Source organism: Rhincodon typus, chromosome 16 (genome assembly GCF_021869965.1).
Source record: "Rhincodon typus isolate 14 chromosome 16, sRhiTyp1.1, whole genome shotgun sequence".
Classification (NCBI taxonomy): domain Eukaryota; kingdom Metazoa; phylum Chordata; class Chondrichthyes; order Orectolobiformes; family Rhincodontidae; genus Rhincodon; species Rhincodon typus.
The window spans coordinates 23,273,770-23,299,226 of NC_063347.1; the positions used below are offsets into that span (position 1 = coordinate 23,273,770).

Consider the following 25,457-nt stretch of genomic DNA (forward strand, 5'->3'; position numbering starts at 1 on the left):
ATTTAATGATGAACCATGGTGTGCCAAACATTTATTTGGCATGGAAGCAGAGGTTGGCACTTAACACGTCTTAATGATAACTGCAATATCAGACTGAAGTGCAGTACAACAGTGCCTAGCGCAACAACTGCCCTTTAAAGCAGCTGAGGCATTGGCTGAAAGGAGGTCATAGTAGTACCAGTAGTTGCCTGAAGGATGAAATTATTCTGCATACAGTTTTAAGTGGCTTACGCGGAAATCATTCACGGGCAGTATGAATATGAACACTTAATAAATGTTTCCTTTGTAATCTGCTAAGGATAAATTGGTAAGGGACTGAGTTCTGACAGCCCTTCACATTGACTTCTTAAAAAGAAGATCCATCTCCCCCATTTCAGCTTGGATAATTTCAACAAGGAGTTGCAATCTTAGTCATTTCACCCTTCCTTGAGCTCAAATGAATGAATTTGCACGAAGCAAGGCTTGTTAAATCCAATGGAAAGCACTAGGTGTGACAATCCATTGGGGAAGAGCACAGCACTACATCACAACTTAGAACCTATATATCAAGACTCCACAGGTACATAAACTCTGCTGGATCAAAACAACATTTAGATCAACAAATTGAAACAACCTATGCAGGAAAATCTTAAGACAAAACATTTCTCACTTATCAGTGAGGATTGCTTTATGATTGATGTGTTTGGCAGGGGAAAAGTAATTACACGTGCCAAACAATATGTCCAAAGACATGGTGAAACACTGATAGTGTTACCCTTTCACATGCTCTAGATTGATTAGTACAAGTACAAAGCACATCATTTTTCTCGATCACTGATTTAATCTTTGCACAACCTCTTCTGAAGTGGTTTGAAAATATTCACATTTATGTGGCATCACCTTTAATAAAACATTCAAAAGATTAAGTAATTATAGGTGGATCAGATACTTTAAAAGTTTCTCCATAATATTACATTTGCTCTGCTACAATGATGCCACTGATAAAGCAGCAATGCAAGGATTATAACATGACAAGGAGCGGGTACGGTGAAGACCTTGAGGCAGACAGTCAGAATCAGAACTAGTTTCTTTGGAGGTAATTGGAATTGTTTTTCCTCTACCACAGAGAAAGGAGCTGTCTGCTTGAGGAGTCTCTGAAGAACGAGATCAAGGCAGAATGCCAGTATGAGATTACGAGAGATTTAAAACGGCATGCAGCAGAGATTTTCAGTTTTGAGAGACTTGTCCGTTAGAAAAGAAAATTAGAAGTGAGGGGTCATTTGGAAACAACCTCAAACACACCAGGAATGGAATACCTGCACAAGAGGGGCGAGTTCCAAAATATTCAAGAGTTACACTGTAGGGTAAACACATGTTCATTGGGATCAAGTGCTAGGTGTGGGCTGAGTGACAACCTCTATAAGCAAGGGCAGGCAAGATTTTCTACTGCCCAGTTTTAAAGTTTATATGAAGTGCATTTAAACTGCAAGCAATGAGTTAGGGCTCATGGAACTCATTAAATAGTGTTTCATCTTCAGGAAGTAAATGGAAAGAGTTAGATGGTATACACCACCTGTGTAAAAAATTTACATAATTTAGCGTCATTCCATGACCATGTGTGCAGGAGGTTTATCTGACTTGGATGTCCAAATTTCAGCCCTGAAGCAGCAGTGATGTCACTGTGGAGTATGCATGAGGTTGAGATCTTTGTGCATTGTTCATGGTGAGATGGTCACATTGCTGTTAAAGAGGGCACAGGCAGAAAGGGAATGGATGACTCCTAAGCAGAGTAAAAGCACCAAGCAAATACTGCAGGAATGCCCCAAGTCCACCTCTAACTGATTTTCTATTTTGGATACTGCTGGGGGAGATGGTTTCTCAAGGAAATATGGTAAGAGCCAAGTCCATTGCACAGACACTGGCTCAGCTTCTTGGGGCCAATTCGGAGGAAGATGGTACTTGGCAATTCAGAGAGGTTGCACCCCAGAAGGACTAGGATCAATATCCTTACAGGACCATTTGCTAATACTGTGGGAGAGGATTTAAGCTGGAGTAGCAGGGGTATGGAACTTCAATGGAGAGACAAGAGTGAGGGAAACAAAATTGGAAGTGTCAGATAGAAAAGTATAAAGCAAAACTGGAAGGCAGAGGAAATAGGGGTTAGAAGCAAATCAGGGCTGCAAAACAAAAAGAGGCGTAAAAATGTCAAAAAAAAGGCAAGTCTAAAGCTATAATATCTAATTGTATGGAGCATCTGTAATATGGCAGATGAATCAACAGAGCAAATAATTGTACATGGATAATTAAAGATGTTAACTGAACTTCCAAAGATATTGAATCTTTGGGAAGAACAAAGAAATGCAAAAGGAGATCAGGTGGTGTTGTTAGTGAAAGCTAAATATCAGTGCAATTGTGAGAAAGGATGTCGGCATGGGAAATATGGATTTGGAATTGATCTTGGCAGAGCAAAGAAGCAACAAAGGACAGGAAATATTAGTGGGAACTGTCTATAGACCTTCAAATGGTTGAGGTAAGGAATGATATTAAACAGGAAATTAGAGATACATACATCAAGGAGGCTGCACCGAGTAATTTTAATCTACTTATAGACTGAGCTATCCACATTAGCAAAAACACAGCAGTGGTTGCATTCCTGAAAGCACAAGATTTAAAAAAAAAATACATTGAAGAACCAACTCAGGAAAAGATGATCCGAGATTCTGTTTTCTCCCACAAGAAGTGGTTAATTTATAATCTTATTGTGAGAGGTCTTCAGGAAAATGTGACCATAAAATGGTAGAATTCTTCATTGGGATAAAAAGTGAAGCTGCCCAATCCAAAACTAGATCCTTAATCTAAGCAAAATAAACTAATGTAGGAGGGATGAAATGGATCTAATAGCCAGGTTATCTTCATTAACAGACATGACAGTGCACAGGCAATGGTTAATATTTAAAGAATGAATGTAGGCATTACAAAGTTGTGTATTCCTTTGCCTTAAAAGGAACATAACACAAAAGGTGGTCCTGGAATGGCAGGTTTACCATACATGAGATTGGATTGACTGAGCTTGAATTCACTGGAGTCAAGAAGAATGATGGCTGCAATCTCTTTGAAATGTACAACATTGTGACAGGGTTAGACAGACTGGGTGCAAGTGTTGTGAAGTTGGGTAGAGTACTTGTGGATTGGGAGGCAGGAAGTTAGAATTTGGTGTTTGTAAAATGTTAGTGGGGTAAGGATTGAGTGATCCCTTTAAAAAGTTGTGCTTCTTCTATGCTTATAGATGTAAAATGGATGTGAGCAGCAGCTTGAAGGTATACAGAGAGCACCTAAAGTGAAACAGTTTTATCGAATGGCCATACAGCTAGCAGGCTAAGCAGCAGTTTTGTTACCAAGACAACAAGTTTTGAATTTAGCCTATTTGAACCAGGCACTTAGAGACCAAAAACCAATTAAATTTAATTGATACAAAACGTGTATGTCGTCAAGGGTATGAAAGAAGTGGTAACTGGGCAAAGACACGACAGCTAACTTCCATCTGCCAGAGTTAACAGCTCTCAGCTCGCAAGAGAGAATCACTGGATCTCACAGTCTAAGTCTTAGAGAAAGCACCATCTAAAGGTACCAATTAAAGACGTTAATATTCCTGAAAGAAGGATTGATACAGGAGGCATAGAACATTCCAGAAGTCCCGAAACCAGGCTGTAATTTTGAGAGACTAAATTCTATGTTTTTTATTTAAATAAGTGGAACGTGTATTCATTGGAACAACATACTATTAGAATCATCTTGTTTTATTCAGGAATAGTTAGAAGGGGTTTATTTGGTTTGTTAATAGTTTAGTTAATTTGTTCACTGTTAGAGTTAGATAAATAAATTGTTACTTGTTGATTGTAAGGTGAATGTTAGGGATTTATTTTTCTTAATCACTAGAAGTTGCTGAAGGGCAGATTACACCACTTTTCACATTCTTTTTACAGATTATAGGGCGAGGTGCTTCACTTTGGGTGTTCTGGTTTTAGTTCTCAAAGGGGAGGCAACCTCCCCTTTATAATACAAGCATGATGTTCTCTCTGGCTGGGGAGGCCAGAACAATGGGTCACAGTTTCAGGATACATGGTAAGAGAAATTTCTTCACTCACAGGGTGGTGAACCTGTAGATTTCTTAACTGCAGAAGGTTGTGGAGGTACAGTCAAATAAATATTCTTAGAGAAGGAATAGATAATTATCCAAAGCAAGAAGATTTGAGAGGTATGGGAAGAAAGTGGGAACGTGGTGTTGAGATAGAGGATCAGCCATAGTAATGTTGGATGACAGCGTATGCTTGATAGGCTGAATGGCCTACTTCTGTTCAGTTTCCTGTGTTTAACAAAAATACCTACCGCAATGCATTGTGAGAGTCTGCATATCCAGCAGCTTCTGTATCTTTTACTATGTTCCATTCAAACGCTAATCCAGCCAATGTGCTGAATGTGTTGCCTGTGAAAGAGACAAAGACAGCATGAGTATCAAAGCACTAGCTGCAAAAATTTGTGCTGCTATTGTTGCAAATTAAAGCTAGGTGATGGTGACCAGTGTCCATTTCAGGACATTCAAAATCAAGTCTCGACAGATGCTTGAAAGCCAAATGAAAGCCAGTATAGAAGAACTTCATGCTTCTCAAACTGAATAAAGTATCTTGGTGAAAAATACTTTTTAATGATAGGAGGGAGCAGTGTTTGCTGAGAAAGTGGGACAATTTGCAAAATTCAGTGCAACTTTGCTACAAACTGTTAGCAGTATAGGACAGGTTGTGTCAGTCAGTAATGGTTAGCTCTTTCTTCAAAGCTCAAAAATATTCAGTGAGCTAAACTAATTTTCTGATTATGCAACATTCTTAGATCAGCCATGACTTCTTCATATCTAAAATTGTAACTCCAAAAAAATGCACACCCGGCTTGTTTAGAAATCTTGCAAATAAGGAAGTGTTGGCAACAAGAGTTTCAATCTTTTGATTTTCTGCACAAATGAAATATTGGTGGAACACATACAAATGCAAAATGTAATTATAATGATTGCAATGATTCTACAACCCAAGAGGTACATAACTAGCATGACTATGTCTACTTTCCAAATGCATTCAGGAAACTGATTCCAAATTTTCAAACAGTGACTGATTGATATTGCACTGCACAGTATAGGAAAATGGACTGAATGGGCAGTCAACATGCATTGCAGGATTTCAAGTATTGCGAACAGTCAGAGGCGGCCATTTGGCCCCTTTAGCTTGCTCTACTAGTTAGAAAGATCACTGCTGATCTAATTGTAACCTAAAATCCACAATCCAGCCTACCCAGATAACATTTCAACATGAGCTTACAAAAAAAGTCATCCACCTCTACTTCAAAATATTCCAATATTCTGCTTCTACCATGTTTTCAGGCAGAGAGTTCCAAAGGTCAAGATTCCTCAGGATAACAATTATATTTGAAAACTGCTTATTGAAATAAAAGTATATTTACTTTCAATGTTATAATTTAAAATCTACAATATGCATGAAAGTTCTGCTCAAGGGAAAAGAATACATCCTTTCCACTATCCAGCTCTTGCACTGTTACAGCTATATACACTTTCTAATAGGGATGGTTGGTATTTTTTCACTTGCTTTCCACCATTTCTCATAAGTATTTCTTCAAATTGCCTTCTTCCCTCCCAGTTCACTGAGTGAAGTGTCCAAACAGAATTTAACAACACTGCTACTTCTGAATCCTTGCTGTTCCTTCATCACTCAGGAATCCAGCTACACTGTACTTTTGGGGTACAAATTCCCAACTTCACAAAGGGGCCCTCCTCGAGTTGATTGCCCCGAAGTATCACTGTGCCTCAACTAGTGCATTCACCTCCCAGTGCAGCAATAAACCAAATCTCTCATGGCTGATTTTTTGGGGAATTTTCTTAACTCAAAACCAGGGCCACAGGAATGAAGTCACTATAATTGCCTCAAGTGTGATTAGCAAAGAAAACAGGGAAAGAAAGAAAACCCATAGCAGCAGCAGTAAATAGCTCACAAAGTAAACTGTGTGTCAAGGAAACAAAACAAGTGTTGCATCACAGGCAGTAATGGGTAAGGGTTGTCATATCCTGCTGTCTAATTTAGAAGATGTATGCTTTGGTCAAGTTTCCACGGACACAAAAAAGTTGCTTTAAAAATGCACTAAAAGGCAACAAGAGTTTAAAGAAAGCACATCTTGGACCTCTAAATAGGCCACCTGGTTAAAAAACTGACAGACCCCTGGTTTACTTCACTTGAGCAAATCAGTTATGCTTTAAAACTCAAATCTTTATAGGAATCAATAATAAATCAGTTTGCTTTATCGCTTTGCTGGGCAATGTTTACTTTACACTAGTGCAATTCAAATAAAGACCTACAGTGAATTAGATGTTCTGGTAACTTTAAGATCAGCAACTTCAACTGTAAATTCAGGCAGTGTGCTGACCTCTCCATTGATAAGCTTTTTATACAAGTATTTTCTTGCTATAGGAGACCTGGTGGCATAGTGAAAATATCACTGAACCATCTATCCAGAGGCTAGGGCTGGAGCTCTGCAGCATAGATTCATGTTAACATAAGGTGGGAAAAAAAAACTAGAATACACCATTGCTAGAATACCAGTGAGTCTTAAATAACATTGCTATAATTTCCTAGCAATTACATAAAATTTTCTTGCAATTAAAATCAAACATGATTTTCAAAATGCTACTCATAGTAATCTAATGTCTTATTTTGGGAATTGATCAGTTCAATTCTCTAGATCTTTCACGTGATGCGAGGAGCACTGTCTCGGCCAGCATTTATTACATATCCTCAATGTCCTTTACAAAAGTGGTGATGCGCTGCTTTCTTGAAATGGTACAATCCCTGATGGAGGTCTGATGGGCCAAATTGCCTCCTTTTGCCTCTCTGTTGGTGGTATACCTCCAGTACTGATGAAGGCAAGTGCCAAGATTTTGATCCAGCAGCAGTGAATGTACAGCAGCCCAGTTGAAAGTCAAAGTGCTCTGCAGCTTGGAGGGGAACTTACAGGTGATGTTCCCATGTATCTGGTGCCTTCCAACTTCTTGGTGGTAGAGGTCACAGGTTTGGAAGGTGCCAAAGGAGCTGTGCTGCAATGCTGCAGAGCATCTTGTAGTGGTATACACTGTTACTACTGTGTGTCAGGTGAAGGGAGTGAATACTCAAGCTGGTGGGTGGTTGGGGTGCGAATCAAGCAGGTTGTTTTGCACTGGACGGTGTTGAGCTTCTCAAAAGCATAATCTACAACTGGCAGAAACTAGATTAATTATGTTGTAAATTAAGGAAGGTGAAATTCATGGAGAAACACCATGACAAGATTATAGCAGCAAATTTCGGAGTGAACATAAATAACAGTGTGGGTTATTAACTGGATTTGGGCATATCAGAAGAAATGCTGAGATAAGGCAACTGGAAGCAGAGAGGGACACTAGCTCAAGACAGGGGATAGCAACAGTGATACAGAGTAGCTACAAAAAACAGAGTCATACAGTCGTGAGTTAAGGGTTAGTCTGACTTGCGTCAAAGATTTATTCGTGGAAACAAAACGGTGTGAATGGGTACTCTTCCTGTACCTATTATGTTTGCTTGGTGTAAATACACTGGTCATTTCCACTTTGTCATGCTGCAACTGCCTATTCATTTGGATTACTTTCACACAACTTCTACAATTTCTATTTTTGTTTTTGAATGCTTATGGTTGGCCATGCAACAATAATATCATTTGTGGTCCATCCCTAATAGCCCATAAGTTGTCACTCACAGTAAGCCCATTGGAGTGAAGACAAGAATTGAACATGGGTAAAAGAAAAAAATAATTTCACTATATGAAGATTCAGTAACATTGATTTTTCTTCATGATTCAGCTACTGAACCATTTGGTCATCCACATCCAAATGAGAATTAATGCTTAAATATGCAAACACATGTACATAACATTCACAAAGCACATGTTTTTCAAGTAATTAGAATCTAGATTTTACCCACTTCTGAAACCCACTACAATGGATGTAACAACACATTTTTGTGGAGTGCAAAATGACAAATTTTGAAAGTGAGATTTTTCCTGACCGTTGCATTGGTCATGTTTTTTGTCTTTACAAGAAAATGCAACGTGCCTCACTTTTGAAAATTCACTGCAGTGAAAATCAACACAAAAATTTAACTGAAAACAAACTACTGCAGATAATGGAGATTCCTGAAATAGAAAGCAGATCTCACATCTGTATAGAGAGAAACAGTTAAAGATGACCGCCACACTTGCTGAGCTTCTCCAGCACTTTGCGATAAACGTAACGGTAGGGCCACTACTATTGCACGACATGAACCCCAGTCCAGAATTTATCTCTGTACAAAATTTCAATGCTGATTGCTAAGAAATTATGCACCTTCTGCATCCAAAGCTCGAATTCTCAATTTTAGTGGAGAATCTTCCAAATAAAGTTCACGAGTTGTAGACACAATTTCAATCTCGCTGATGACATCAACGATTGCGTCACACCGTAATACTCGCCCGATTGCTACAGGAGGAGAAAAATTGGACATTTAAACACACAAGAGGAATCAAGGGCAAGTAAGTTAAAAAAAAAACATATTTCACAAATACCAACAATCACCAAACTCAATTTAAACCATGCAAGATCTTCAAACTGGAAACAATAATTTAAACACTACCTATATTTACTTCTTTTGGAAAAAAAAGATGCATTTAGTTGGCTTTTGCATGGAATAGCAAGCCATTTCCCTAATCTTATTTATGACACTTCAAAACTCATTAGCTGAAATGTTTAATCTCTTTTTTTAAGTGCTTGCCATGATTCAATCATTTCTCACCCTTAATATCCAAAAAACAATTGTAAATCCCCAGTTTCTCAACCATTGGAGGTAGAAACAAAGCTAGCAGTGAATGAGGATATTCACAAACCAAGAAAATAAAAGAACCAAGGGTGCTGTTCAGTTGGGCCTGTAACAATCACAAAGTTCTTTGCATGTAGCAAGATGGCATGTTGCAAATTACAATGAATCAAAAACTATTCAAGTTATTAACAGGTACAGCTTAAAATACAACATTAAGCAATTAACACACTAAATGTGCGAAGAATATAAGTAAAAATCTCATGTTGTAAGGTCGAAACAGCATTGGTACATGCCAGTAAAAAGTTTAACCAATTTTAAATTGTCAACTCTGCTTTCAAAAGCAAGCAGAGAGGCGCTAAAGCGCACAAATGTGGCAAATCCAAGCCAAGCCCTGTTGAATTACACAGAAATCCAATACAGCTTGAATGAGATGTACTCATACATCTGCTAGACAAGAAATAATAATGGCTGACCAAACATTTGGCTATTTAAAACTTCATAACAATCCTTTAGTAAAATTTGTTAGGTACATATTAAGAGCTAAAAATTAAGAAATTTTTCAAATTGATTATTATTCAGCATAGAATTGGAGGCTAAGCTTACACAATGACGAAGAGAGATTAAAAACAAAAATGTAATGTTATTGCACAATAGTTAAATTTTAGCATTCAGAACACGGGCATTTATGCAGAAATATTATACCTATTTCTTCAGCAAAGATAATACTGGTGAGACGTGCTGGTTGAGATGCATGTGCCAAAACAACTGCGCTCTGTGAACACTGTCGATCATTTGGGTTTATTAGTTCAATACTCGCAACCTCTGGCCTTGTTGACCACCTGGCAAAAAAGGAGAATGATCAAACTTTTCTTTGATACTGTAATTAAACTGAAATTAAGAGATGTTCACAGCAGCAGCATAAAACAGCAATTTGCTACATAACTGTCAGGTTATGAAATTGTATGATTTTCCCCATCTATATTCAGCTTCACCAACAATCGAATCAGCAAGATAAAGCAAATCACTTTGCTTGGAACAGGAAGGAGAAGCTATACAATTCACTCTGGCCAGTCACAGAAATTTTCACACCCAAAACTTCCTAGTGGTAGAAGCATTCATAACAAAAACCCCCAAAAAAATTACTGTGGAGAAGTTTCTTCCTTTTGAAAGCATTTAATACATTGACTGATTGGAAAGTGGCACTCAAGGCAATTTTTTTTTTAAAAATTGAAGTCAAGGTTTATGATTGACGTGAAGTGCAATCAGAAGGCAAACATTTCAACAGCTGTACGGTTAAATGATACGAGTTATTCCATAAACTCCTAAATTCTTTCGCCACGCATTGGAGATTTAACATTTGCCCATTTCATTGTTAAGACAATACCTTCAGTCTTCTCTTTGCCATATCCATAATGATGTCTTGCTTTGTTCGCTTTGCAATTTTAGGACATTTTGTCCCAGCACAAAAAAACCTGAGGTCTAACAAATTGTGCCATAACCAAACAGATTTGATCTTAAGCAAAGGGTACAGCAATGGATTGGAGTTATTTCCATCCAGTTTGAAAAGTTAATAGTGAGTCTTAAAGTTCCAATATTGCATGCTATTACAGTGTATTTAAAGCACAGAAACAGGACTATCTGTTCAAAATATGGAGGCCGGGCAACATCAGAGGAGCAGGAAAGCTGACGTTTCGAGTCAGGACCCTTCTCCGACCCGAAACGCCAGCTTTCCTGCTCCTCTGATGCTGCCTGGCCTAATGTGTTCCTCCAGCTCCACACTGTATTACCTCTGACTCCAGCATTGGCAGCTCTTACTATCTATCAGCTCAAATGTCCATTTTGTGTTTATGCTCCACACACAGCCTCCTCTCACCTTTATCTAACCCCATCAAAAATATCTTCTAATCCCTTCTATCACATTTATTTGAGATTTGCCCTCATTAGATTTTAGTCCCCATTGGCTCTTGTTGCAAGAAGTTCCATATTCTAATCATTTTCTGCATAGTTTTTTCTCTTCTGTACCCCATTTCATTTAATAATATCTTAACTTTATCCCCTGCCTCAACAATAGAAACCTTAACATACCTACAACACTCTTAAATCGCAGTTGTGGTCTTCTAGAGAGGCCCAGCCTATTTAATTTTAGGTAATACAGATCCTCAGATTTGGTGGTGCTAACTCGTGATTGTTTTGTTTACAACTTCTCCAATGCTCCTTATATTTATTCTAAAACTGAGGACAGAACTTCTGACTGTTATTCTACACTTTAATGTAACTTCTCCGCTTTACAATTCTATTATACTTTTTAGAACAACATCCTTATTAATCTGTAACATTTGTATTCATTTTTACATTGTATCCCCACATATTATTTCCCTATTCTTCTTAGTAAAACGTATCACCTCACATCAATCTATATTGAAGCGCATTCACCAATTACACATCCTATCTGCGAGTTCAAAATCTTCTTCTAGTTTGCTGCAATTCCCCCTCATGTTAACAACACCATCAAATTTGATGCAGTCGTACAATTTCTTGTATTATTAAATCTGATTCCTAAGTACAGATCATTTATGCAGACATTCTGCAACGGTCTAAATATCACCGATTTCCACTTCCCTCTTGATGCCAGTTTAAGGAACTATTTTTTCCTCAAAAATATACTTTACATACAGAATTTGTAGAAGTATATTACTGTTCAAAAAAACGGCATTATGAAAAGAGCAATACGAATCATTTTCTTTTCAACCAGTATATGAGGTGTTGCACCACACTTGCCATTACAGGGCATATTCATAACATTTGTTTGCAATTCATGTCAAATGTTCTCCGTGCATACATTCTAGAGGGTACTTTAAACAAAAACACGTTCCATCCCCTCATTCTAATTTGTAAGAGTATGTCAAGATGATGGTCTTCCTTCACGGAGCTTTTGCAATGACTGTCTTAAGCTTTAGTGCATCCCTCAGAATATAATATTGCACCTTAGAATGTGTCAGTCTGAAAAACAGGACAGCTTTTTGTACTGAAAGGCAACATATTTTGAGCAGACAATGAATTTCTTGCAGAGAGTTGATGGTTTCCTAGTAACAGGTTATCATGTTGTGTACTCTTAGGAACAGCCTGATCAGAGCTGTTCGTCACGGTAGCTGTCTTGAGGTTAGCGTGCAGAGGCAGGAAGACCATGAGGATCCAGCAATGCGTGGCAAACAAGGTTCTTCTAAACACTAACCAAGCACACATTGGTGTCTATTTGAAAGGACAGGCAATGAAACAATCTACCCCAAGGACCTGATGCACTTGTAGAAGCATTTTCATGAAGATCAGGCAGCATAGTAGAGCCCAAATGAATGGACTGCTTGCAGTCAGTGTAACTGACTAAGCCATGTGCTTTAATAATTAAAATCATGAAGCATACAAAATAATTGCAAAACTTAAATGTAAGCTGTGCTTACATTTTCATGAACTCAGGTATCAGTAGACTTTTTTCCAGCAAGGAAGCACTTTGGATTTGTAAACTGTTATAATTATGTTAGAGATGAATAACCATCCAAATTACCACCTAGAAAGTTCAGTTTTGTTTATTCACAGAACCAGTACAGTGCAGAACGAGACCATTTGGCCCATTGTGTCTATGCCAGCTCTCTGAACATTTTAACTTGGTGCCAATCGCCTGCCTCTCCTCCATATTCCTGTTCATTGCTTCTATTTAATTTAAGCATCAAATGCCCTCTTAAATGCTTCAGGTGAATTTGCCTCTAACACTCTCTTGTAGTGAAGTGGTTGTGTCCCTACCCCAGGGCTGGGAGGCCTGGGTTCAAGTCCCACCTGCCCCAGAGGTGTGAGATAGCAACTCTGAACAGACTGATAAAAAATTCTTTTTTTCCAGCCAGCACATTCAAGATCCTCACTACTCAAAGACAGAAGGGATTTTATTGTACTGGGCATTTGTTTCTTTTTTTACCCTCCCCAAAAAAAAAAGCCTTTAAGTCTGTGCTCTCCAGTTTTAAATAATCCTTTTAAAAACAGGAATATTTTCTCCCTATCTATCCTGATCCCTTAGCATGCTGAGGATTTCTGGCTCTACCACCCTTTCAAGCAGAAAATTCTGTACACCCTACACTATCAAGGTGCATAACACACTTTCTTCGTGACTTCACTTTATCTTTTCTACAAATTATAATGAAAGCACAATAAATTAAAAATTGGATAATTTGAAACTCCAGTTGTGTTGAATTTGTCAACTGTTCATGTCAGAATTGGAAACCTGATAGAATGATGCCAGTTCCAAAGTTCCAACAGATAACTCTAGATTATCTGAACTCATGCAAGCTTATATCCACATTGACCAGAGCAGAACTAGGCCGCAGCACAAAATCACTGGCAAGCCATCATCGACATCAAGGTCGCTGTGAAACTCTGCGTGGCTAAACTGGAGAGAAAGTTAAAGGTTCTGTCAATTGGAGACAAAGTGAAGTTGATAAAACAAGTGAAAAACAGCGATGTAAAACAAAAATGATCACAGATGAAAGGGAGATTCCAACACAGGGTTTGTCAACCATTCTGAATCACAAGGTGCAGCAGTTCAACAAGTAGAAACTCTCTCCAGCAAAGAAGAGGATGAGAATGGCTGACATGGACAAAGCTTTGCCAATGTGGTTCAAGGAAATTCAAGCAGAGAATTGTCTGAGCTCACAGAGAAGGGAAGGGGAAGGGAAGCCTGAGACTCAGGGCCAAAAAAAGTGTTGACGTCTATTAACGAATAGCTGGACTAATTCAAGTCAAGGCAGAACATGACATTGCCTTCTGTGCACTAAGTGGCAAGGGTGCAGTAGATAAGCAATGACAGATGACTAGCTGTGTAATGGTGTCATGCATCACTGAACAAGTATCTACTAAATTGGAAAATAGGTAGTAGGTGGTACTGATGATGATTGGCGGTGGTGGGGGGGGGAGTGGTTAAACCAGTTGAGGTTTCCAGTAACAAGTTGGGGCGGCATGGTGGCTCAGTGATTAGTACTGCTGCCTCACAGCACCAGGGACCTGGGTTCAATTCCACCCTCGGGTGACTGTCTGTGTGGAGTTTGCACATTCTCCCCACGTCTGCGTGGGTTTCCTCCAGGTGCTCTGGTTTCCTCCCACAGTCCAAAGATGTGTAGGTTAGGTGGACTGGCCATGCTAAGTTACCCGTAGTGTCCAGGGATGTGTAAGTTAGATGGATTAGACATGGGAAATGCAGGGTTACAGGGAAGAGGGATGGGTCTGGGTGGGATGCTCTTTGGAGGGGCGTTATGGACTAGTTGGGCCAAATGGCCTGTTTCCATACAGTAGGGATTCTTAAGATTCTATGATACACATTAACAGTATGAGATGTGGACATGTCAAGATACGATTGGATAAATATGATCACATTTACTGGTTTGGATAATATATCGCATGTACTAACTTGGCATCTAAACCATGCAAACATGATTGGGTAAAGTTAGGAGTGAATAAAGTGTAAGTCATTGATTGGAAGTTTGTTATTTGTAAAACTAGTACAAAACCTTTTTTCTTGAGATTTCAGTTGTACACCAGTTTTGGATATCTCCCATGCATAAGTAAACATTTAAACTAAGGAAACTGAGTCTCATCTGGTCTACATGGAAATAAAGGGTTAATACTCACCCTTTACAGGAAGGGACATTTTTGTGACAGATGAAAACGAATGGTTTTACAACCTTTTACCTGATCACACTCGTGTTAAAAAGATGAAACTTGTCATTGCTATGGTTTGCATCAACATGGATGGCACGAAAAAGCTGTCATTTCTTACAATAGCAAAGTCGAAGAAGCCACACTGCTTTGCAAATGTCAACACCTTAATTAGTATGTGGCTAAAAAAATTGGCTAAATAAAAACAACAATACTGAAAATGCAAGAAAACTGAAACAAAGACTTCAGGAATTCTAAATGAGAGTCATATCAGATTTGAAGGTTCAGCTCAGTTTCCCTCTTCACAGATACTGCCAAACTGGCTGCATTTCTCCACCATTTTCTGTTTCTATAACAAAACCACATGGTCAACTTCTAGCACTTTTGAGACATAGGTCAGGAGGAGAACAAAATGTACCAAAGGATACAGAAGGTTATCCTCCTTACAGATAATGGCACTGAGCACTGTAAATAACGTCAAGCTGGTATTCTTGCCTCCTAAAAAAACCAACCAATGGATCAGAGCTCATTAGAAAACTACAATCCAACTGCTGACCGTACTTCATCTCTCACATTATAGAACCCACTGATAAAGAAAGACACACAAACCAACTGCTTTAGAGGAGAAAAGCTATGCTGAAAATATGAAACAAAAAAAGGAAACTGCTAAAGAAGCTCGGCAGTCTCAACGGAGAGAAAGCAGAATTAACGCTTCGGTCCAGTGACCCGTCAGACAATTTAGAGGTCATGTTCATTGCTTTAGACGTCAGAGTAATTAACAGTTGTGACTTCCTTCACATCGGGTTTAAACAGGTTATAACTGTGCAAGACACAGAATTAGGAGCAGGATGATGTCAACTAGCCCAATATGAGGCCAATATGGAAACTCCAGGAGAGATCGCCATGGAAATTTATGAAAATTGGATGACATTGCACAAAAGAACCAACAGATGAAGTAATCAGAGATGCACGGTCAACTGAAAAGCCCAATAACCCTGAAGGAAACAATAGATGCCTGCCCACTCACCTGCCAGTTTCCCTAATTGAAGTCCCTAAGGTCCTAAAGATAATCAGATTATTTGTACTGCAGCACGAAAAGACATTTGACTGCAATGGTTACATGGCAGACTGTCCAAAGACAACACGATAAGCAGAAAAAGATTACCGAGTTTTTCCGGTGCTAACTTTAAACCTTTTTCAATGCCTCTTACTGGGTCAGGGCATTGCAAGTTGTAAACAAATTGAAAATGAAATTTTCTTTTCATATTTTACTGACTTTTAGTTTTTTTTGCAAGGGTAAGTTTGTAGGCATAAACAGGATATACAGCATCATCCTCAACCACCTTGAAGCTCCACTTAACACAAACCTTCCCCCTGCATTTCAAATTAATGTGATTTTACAGTAGTTCAAATTTACGCCCTCTCATCTTTGAGTTATCTTCCAAGGGAAACAGGTCACTCCTACCCAAGAATATCTAGGTCCTCAATTCTACATGCCTCACTTAAATTTCTCTTCAGTCATCTGTTCCAAGGAAAACAAATTCCCATCTGTCCAAATGTGCGTCATAGCTAAAGTTCTCCATTTCTGGCAAATTCCTCTTGTAACTTTCTTCTGTACCCTCTCTTGCATGATTACATCCTTCCTAGAATTGTGACCAGAAACACAAAGCTGTGGTTGCTGTTTAACAGGTGTTCTATACAGCATAACTCTCTATTCCTATCGTCTGTGATTCAGTAATATATCCCTATACTTTCAAAATCATCTACTAGACTATCTTTTTTTTTAAATATTCATTCATGGGATCTGGACATCACTAGCTAGACCATTGCTCAGCCCCAATTGCCCACAGGGCACTTAAGCATCAACGACATTACTGTGGGTCTGGAGTCACATGTAGGCCAGACCAGGCAAGGATGGCAGTTTCCTTCTCTACGAAGGGATTAGTGAACCAGAGGGATTTTTGCTGACAATTGACAATGGATTCAAGGTCATCGTTAGAGTTTTAATTCCAGATTTTTACTGAATTCAAATTCCACCATCTGCCATGCCACGACTCTAACCAATTCCCTAAAATATTACCTGGGTCTCTGGATTAACAGTCCAGCAATAACATGCTAGGCCATTGCTGCCCCTTGAGTAAAAGGGGATCATCAAGGATCTTTGAACATTCAAAGTCCCTCCATTTCTCTACACTTCTCAGTATCTTACCAGTGGCCATGTTTGCCACCCTTGACAATTCCTTGACTTCTCCAGATAATAATGGCATTCAATCTTACTACAGTATACAGCTTTCTTCCTCACAAGGAGCTTCATAGCTAATCTATGTTTTTTGGGAGTGTTGGTCCTCAATGGTTCAAATGGTCTCCATCTGTGCTATAGGGATTCTACAATTCTATATCCAAAACAGAAGCTATAAAACATTATAACGATAATAGTTTGCTTTACTGATCCATGTACTTTAACATTATTGATCAAATACTGCACATGGTAAACAAAACATTCGTCAAATTTCAAAATGTAAGTACCATGTTTACCACCATCCCTCCGACTACCTTACCTCCCTTGCCCTCACATGATTTCATGCATCCTATTCTTCCAAATTAATTAACACCCCACCAGCCAACGCAAAAAGGTAGTCCAGCTCCTTCTATAATTCACATTCAAATTCCTACTCCCCCATTTTATGTTCTGCCATGGTTCATTAGATGGGCATCTTTTTGCTTTGTCTTTTATAGCCTTACTGCTATGAATTAATTTAACTTCTCTCATCACTGGTACAGTCCCTAACTTCATTTGCTTAAAACCTCTAATTTACCCTTAAAAACAGTTGGCATACTTCAATATAACCTTGAATGACATAGCATTTAATGAAAAATGCTGAGAGAACTATATAACATTTTTTGTACAAAACACAATCTGAACTAGTAGAGAATGTAGTAAATTTGAATGTGCCGAATGAAATATTATTTGTAAATCAGCTTTAGGCTTCAGGCATTGCCATTTATTACAGCAATCTCATTAAATTGTCAGTAAGCAACGTAGATCATTTTTCTACAAACAATTCGTCTGAAAATATCGTCCCCCATGAATTGTGAGCATGCAATTAGTTCACAACAACACTGACATCCATTACTGATCTCAGCAAACAGGGACTTAATTAAAATAACCATACAAGATATCCAGATTAATTGTGTTAAAAGAAAAATCACTCAGTTGTAGAAAACTTGAACTATGTATAGATGTGAAATTGTATGATACAGCTCTGATGATCTGAGTGTACAAATTCAGGTTCAGTGTGATAATCATTAAAATCTGTGACTTAAAATTAGATTATTTTTTCATCTTCAGTTAATCTTCCTCTGCACCTTCTCTGTAGCTGTAACACTATATTCTACATTCTGTTCAATTACCCTGGTGCACTTATACAAAAGGTATGATTGGTCTGGTCAGCACACAATCTTTTTGCTGTATCTCGGTACATGTGACAATAATAAATTAAATCAAAGAATTCTGAAAATCCTGAAACTCTTAGTTGTATCAAATTAGGGCAAAATAAGAACAAACAAATAGCTCTCACATGCATAACAGACTTGGAGTGAAAAGCATCAAAATCCTATAACAATTACAGCAAAGCAGGAAGGCAAGTGATCCAGTGTCCATATTAGCTTTACACAATTAATCTCACTCCCAAAGCCTTTGGAAGGCTGTTCAGAAACATTTTCCTCTTCAATAATTGTTCATTTCATTTTGAATGTGCCACCACCGTACTTTTTGATAGTGAATTCTAGGTCCTTGCCAATCACTGTACAGAAAGGATTTTTCTCCCCCACCCCTATGTCACTCCTCTGATTCTTTTCCCATCATCTTAAATCAGCGCCATCTGGTTCTTGACACTTTGTGGAACAATTTATTCCCATCTACTTTTCTGTACCCATAACATTTAACATCTCTCATCAAATCTTCTCTCAATCTACTCTTTCCCAAGAGCAGCCTAACTTTACAAACCTATCCCTGAAACTGAAACTTTCAGCTTTCTCTTAAATCAGTAAATCTTGTTTCACAAATCCAAGAGAGTGGTTTAAGAAACTCCCTATTCCATCTTCCCAAACTCATCCTTTTCTAATCAAGCGAATTGTCACACTTTCTGTATGTCTTTAGTTCTGTGTTCAGGTAGTGACTCAAGATGAGATTTACACATATTTTAATAAAAGTTATTTTACACTTTGTGTTCTGAACTAGTGGCATGAGTGTTTTGACTTGTGTACAAAGTTTAATAAGTAACTTGCCAGTCTTTCTGGAGCCATTTCTTTTTAAGGTGATAACAGATATTTGTTTGCATTGGAAGAGTTCATGAGCAGATAGGCTAAACTTTGAAGAGCACAAACTTGCTTTAGGTGAGCAACTTGTAGCTTGAGAAGTTGTTGTCTTTCCAATTTGCAGAAACATCAGAAGTTGGATGCACGAAGGAGGTTCTCCCAGAAAAAGGAGTTGTTTCAGAAAAAAGTTAGGAAATGGACTACCTCAATGTAAGGATTATAGTTTCAAAGTACCAGATTAGAAGTGTTTGGTTAGAAACCAGGAACTGTGAAATCGCAGAGATAGTAGGAACTGTAGATGCTGGAGAATCTGAGATAACAAGGTGTAGAGGAAGATGAACACAGCAGGCCAAGCAGCATCAGAGGAGCAGGAAGGCTGACGTTTCGGGCCTAGACCCTTCTTCAGAAATGGGGGAGGGGAAGGGGGTTCTGAAATAAATATGGAGAGAGGGGGAGGCAGATAGAAGATGGATAGAGGAGAAGATAGGTGGAGAGGAGACAGACAGGTCAAAGACGTGGGGACGGAGCGAGTAAAGGTGAGTGTAGGTGGGGAGGTAGGGAGGGGATAGGTCAGTCCAGGGAGGACGGACAGTCAAGGGGGCGGGATGAGGTTAGTAGGTAGGAGATGGGGGTGGGGCTTGAGGTGGGAGGAGGGGAGAGGTAGGAGGAAGGACAGGTTAGCGAGGCGGGGACGAGCTGGGCTGGTTTTGGGATGTGGTAGGGGGAGGGGAGATTTTGAAGCTTGTGAAGTCCACATTGATACCATTGGGCTGCAGGGTTCCCAAGCGGAATATGAGTTGCTGTTCCTGCAACCTTCGGGTAGCTCGTTGTGGCACTGCAGGAGGCCAGGGATGGACCTGTCGTCTGCGGAATGGGAGGGGGAGTTGAAATGGTTCGCGACTGGGAGGTGCAGTTGTTGAGTGCGAACCGGCGTAGGTGTTCTGCAAAGCTGTCCCCAAGCCTCCGCTTGGTTTCCCCGATGTAGAGGAGGCCACAACGGGAACAGCGGATGCAGTATACCACATTAGCAGATGTGCAGGTGAACATCTGCTTGATGTGGAAAGTCTTCTTGGGGGTGAGGGGGGAGGTGTAGGGGCAGGTGTAGCACTTCCTGCGGTTGCAGGGAAAAGTGCCGGGATTGGTGGGGCTGGAGGGGAGTGTGGAGTGGACAAGGGAGTCACGGAGAGAGTGGTCCCTCCGGAAAGCAGATAAGGGTGGGGAGGGAAAGATGTCTTTGGTGGTGGGGTCGGATTGCAGTTGGCGGAAGTGTCGGAGGATGATGTGTTGGATCCGGAGGTTGGTAGGGTGGTACGTGAGGACAAGGGGGATTCTGTTTTGGTTGTTATTGCGGGGAGGGGGTGTGAGGGATGAGTTGCAGGAAATGCGGGAGACACGGTCGAGGGTGTTCTCGACCACGGAGGCGGGCGGAGGTTGCGGTCCTTGAAAACCGAGGACATCTGAGATGTACGGGAGTGGAATGCCTCATCCTGGAAGCAGATGCGGTGGAGGCAAAGGAATTGGGAATAGGGGATGGCATTTTTTGCAGGAAGGTGGGTCACTGCTGACGCAACTCCTCCCACAGCCGACGCCAACATCGCTCCACCCACTGCCTCAATAGCCAGCAGCTCCAGAGGAGACAGCAACACCCGGCCCTGCCAAGTCTTCACCATCCCCCTAGACCTCCCCCTTACTGAGGACGAACGGTCAGTCCTCAGTGAAGAGCTCACCTTTGTCCCCCTCTATCCACACATCAATGAATACCGGTCATGTTTTGACATAGAGCAGTTTTTCCGCCGCCTCCGCGTTTACTTCTTCAACCGTGAGCCTAACCACCCTCTACTGACCCCTTCTCCCGCCTCCAACACACCCCCTCCTCCTGGACACCACTCCAAGGCCTCCTACCCTCCCTCGACCTCTTCATCTCCAACTGCCGTCGAGACATCAATCGCCTCAACCTCTCCACCCCTCTCACCCACTCCAACCTCTCCCCTGCAGAACGTGCAGCCCTCCGCTCCAATCCCAACCTCACCATAAAACCTGCGGACAAGGGAGGCGCTGTTGTAGTATGGCGCTCTGACCTCTACATCCGAGGCCAGGCGCCAACTCTCCGACACCTCCTCCTACCGCCCCCTTGATCATGACCCCACCCCTGACCACCAAACCATCATCTCCCAAACCATCCACAACCTCATCAATTCAGGTGACCTCCCACCCACAGCCTCCAACCTCATTGTTCCCCAACCCCGCACCGCCCGCTTCTATCTCCTTCCCAAAATCCACAAACCTGACTGCCCTGGTCGACCCATTGTCTCCGCCTACTCCTGCCCCACCGAACTTATCTCCACCTATCTCGACTCCATTTTCTCCCCCTTGGTCCAGGAAGTCCCTACCTACGTCCGTGACACCACCCACGCCCTCCACCTCCTCCAGAACTTCCAATTCCCCGGTCCCCAACACCTCATCTTTACCATGGACGTCCAGTCCCTATATGCCTGCATTCCCCATACAGATGGCCTAAAGGCCCTCCACTTCTTCCTGTCCTGCAGGCCCGACCAGTCCCCCTCCAGTGACACCCTCATCCGCTTAGCCGAACTCGTCTTCACCCTCAACAACTTCTCTTTCAATTCCTCCCACTTCCTACAGACAAAGGGGGTGGCCATGGGTACCCGCATGGGCCCAAGCTATGCCTGTCTCTTTGTAGGTTACGTGGAACAATCCCTCTTCCATACCTACACTGGCCCGAAACCCCACCTCTTCCTCCGTTACATTGAAGACTGTATCGGCACCGCCTCGTGCTCCCACGAGGAGCTCGAACAGTTCATCCACTTCACCAACACCTTCCACCCCAACATTAAGTTCACCTGGACCATCTCTAATACCTCTCTCTCCTTCCTGGACCTCTCCGTCTCCATGTCCATCTCCGGCAATCACCTAGAAACCGATATCCATTTCAAGCCCACCGACTCCCACAGCTACCTAGAATACACCTTCTTCCACCCACCTTCCTGCAAAAATGCCATCCCCTATTCCCAATTCCTTCGCCTCCACCGCATCTGCTCCCAGGAGGAGGCATTCCACTCCCGTACATCTCAGATGTCCTCGTTTTTCAAGGACCGCAACATTCCCCCCTCAGTGGTCGAGAACACCCTCGACCGTGTCCCCCGCATTTCCCGCAACTCATCCCTCACACCCCCTCCCCGCAATAACAACCAAAACAGAATCCCCCTTGTCCTCACGTACCACCCTACCAACCTCCGGATCCAACACATCATCCTCCGACACTTCCGCCAACTGCAATCCGACCCCACCACCAAAGACATCTTTCCCTCCCCACCCTTATCTGCTTTCCGGAGGGACCACTCTCTCCGTGACTCCCTTGTCCACTCCACACTCCCCTCCAGCCCCACCAATCCCGGCACTTTTCCCTGCAACCGCAGGAAGTGCTACACCTGCCCCTACACCTCCCCCCTCATCCCCAAGAAGACTTTCCACATCAAGCAGATGTTCACCTGCACATCTGCTAATGTGGTATACTGCATCCGCTGTTCCCGTTGTGGCCTCCTCTACATCGGGGAAACCAAGCGGAGGCTTGGGGACAGCTTTGCAGAACACCTACGCCGGTTCGCACTCAACAACTGCACCTCCCAGTCGCGAACCATTTCAACTCCCCCTCCCATTCCGCAGACGACAGGTCCAACCCTGGCCTCCTGCAGTGCCACAACGAGCTACCCGAAGGTTGCAGAAACAGCAACTCATATTCCGCTTGGGAACCCTGCAGCCCGATGGTATCAATGTGGACTTCACAAGCTTCAAAATCTCCCCTCCCCCTACCGCATCCCAAAACCAGCCCAGCTCGTCCCCGCCTCCCTAACCTGTCCTTCCTCCCACCTATCCCCTCCTCCCACCTCAAGCCCCACCCCCATCTCCTACCTACTAACCTCATCCCACCCCCTTGACCTGTCCATCCTCCCTGGACTGACCTATCTCCTCCTACCTCCCCACCTACACTTACCTTTACTTGCTCCATCCCCGCCTCTTTGACCTGTCTGTCTCCTCTCCACCTATCTTCTCCCCGCCTCCCCCTCTCTCCCTATTTATTTCAGAACCCCCTTCCCCTCCCCCATTTCTGAAGAAGGGTCTAGGCCCGAAACGTCAGCCTTCCTGCTCCTCTGATGCTGCCTGGCCTGCTGTGTTCATCCAGCTCTACACCTTGTTAACTGTGAAATCTCAATCATGTGAATACTCAAGGAACAGACTCTCAATTTCCCAAGACAATAAATTGAAAGAAACAGTTATTTCAAACTTACAGATGTGAAGAAGGCAATTTTCTCTGGTGTTTGAGCACTGTAACGTGATGACGTCAGGATAGATCTTTCAGATTGAGAGATAGTAAGAACTGCTGATGCTGGAGTCAGAGATAACACAGTGTGGAGTTGGAGGAACACAGGTCAGGCTGCATCAGAGGAGCAGGAAAGCTGACGTTTCGTGAAGGGTCCCGAATGAAACATCAGCTTACTTGCTCCTTTGATGCTGCCTGACCTGCTGTGATCTTTCAGATTGTGTTGAATATAAACTGAATGAGGCAAGCTACTGTATCTTAATTTCTTTTAAACATTAGCCTTCTCTTCCATTGTTAAAAGCAAAAGTGCAGCATTGTGCTTTGTCTTTCAAACACAAGTCTCAAATAAAGTGAAAAGAAAATATGACCTATCAAGGTAGGTTTCAGTCTCAAATCTGATTTGCCCAGGAATTAAATCGGGGAGATTTTTTTTTAAAATTAAAAATATGCATTAACACATGAAAATGAAAAAAATGATCTGAGAAATTCAAGAACTTTTACATAAAGATATACGCTATTGTTTTCAAATTTGTGTCGGCTCTACATACTCTAAAAGAAATAGCTACAGAATCTCTGGCTACATCTGTGGGGAGGGAACACTTCTCACCACAGTTGCTGCCAGATCTGTTGAGTTTCTCCAGCAATTTCTGTTTTTGTTTCAGAAATAATTCTGGGCTCCCTGCTATAGGAAAGATTTTGTTAAACTTGAAAGGGTCCAGAAAACTTTTAAAAGGATGTTGCCAGGACTGGAGGGTTTGAGCTATAGGGAGAGGCTGAATGAGCTCGTTTTTTTTTCCCTGGAGCATTGGAGGCTGAGGGGTGACCTTATAGAGGTTTATAAAATCATGAGGGGCATGGCTAAGGTAAATAGCCAAGGTCTTTTTCCCAGGGTACGGGAGTCCAAAACTAGGAGGGCACAGGTTTAAGATGAGAGGAGAAAGTTCAAAAAGGATCTGAGCAACAACTTTTTCCACATACAGGGTGGTGAGTGTATGGAATGAGTTGGCAGAGGTGGTGAGTGCAATTATAACATTCAAAAGATATCTGGATGGATACATGAATAAGAAGCACTGGGATATGGGCCAAATGGGAGTAGATCAGTTCAGGATATCTGGTCTGCATGGACGAGTTGGACTGAAGGGTCTGGTTCCATGCTGTACAACTATGACTAACTATTAAACATGCTGTAAATACATAACAGATCACAAAAATGGAGTTTAAAGGAACTTATTTTGTAATACTATTATTTTAAAACAAAACTGTTTCTTGTTACGGTTCTTTGGATACAAAAGACAGAATACAAAAAGCTGTTAGTGTTCAAAGTTGATACAAGGGAAATTATTCGTTTTTCTCTTTGATCAAGGAATCTAAGAACTGTGGGAACAGTGCAAGCCAGTAGAGTTGAAGTAAATCAGCCACCGTTACATTGAACAAGGGACAAATTCATCAAAGCACAAGGTTGACTCTTCCTCCCATTTTCCATGTGATTTTGACTGTCTCCAGGTGTACTTTCCAGTATTTTAAAATATTTCTGCTTCAACCATAATAACATGCTTTCCACTTTAACCCCAAAAGTCTAATTCCAACTGTGGCTCCCTCGTCCACAATGACAACTTATTTCCATATTCTTTAGTGTATTTACACTACCATTTCAACCCAGAATCAAAAGATAGTGATTGGAGTTTTGCACAAATACTTAACAGAAGAATAAGATATGTTATCAGGGCCCAATCTTCCTGCTTCTGACAGGAAGTGTCATTTAGCTTTGCAACTGATGTGCAAGTGGATTTGTGCTGTACTCATAGTAACTCTCAAACAGAAGCAACTTGTACAGATACCAGTCAGGAGATTAAGCCTTTAAAATATTGGCCCACAACATATTTGAGTTACACTTACAACAAAAAGTTACAAGCTAATGACCCAATGTAAGAACACACTGTGTTTCCTCTTCTTAGAAACATAATAACAGGCTATTCAGCCCATTATACTTTTTCTGACCGAGAGATGAAAAAATCCTGGCCCACTGATCCACCTTGGGATTACCATCCTTAGTACCACTCCATAAGGAAAACTCTATCCATCAATCAAGTTTTTTCAACTGATCCCCAGGCAATAATAATGTTTCTTCAGACAGCAAGTGAGCTGAGAGAAGAGGCTTCAGATTTGTTATGGGGTCGTATTTTCTCGTAACGTGAACGGATAAAGCAAAAATCATG

The 25,457-nt window shown here is 41.2% G+C and overlaps 1 protein-coding gene across 1 annotated transcript in view; it reads right to left on the minus strand.

The window, feature by feature from the left end:
• nup210 (nucleoporin 210) overlaps positions 1-25,457 on the minus strand; it is a 116,772-nt gene that overhangs the window by 89,281 nt on the left and 2,034 nt on the right. Inside the window, exons 2-4 of the mRNA XM_048606719.1 lie at positions 9,594-9,730; positions 8,423-8,554; positions 4,366-4,462 (exon numbers count right to left, since the gene is read on the minus strand). Of these exons, the coding sequence (XP_048462676.1) occupies positions 4,366-4,462; positions 8,423-8,554; positions 9,594-9,730 (366 nt within the window). The remainder of the gene's footprint in view (positions 1-4,365; positions 4,463-8,422; positions 8,555-9,593; positions 9,731-25,457) is intronic.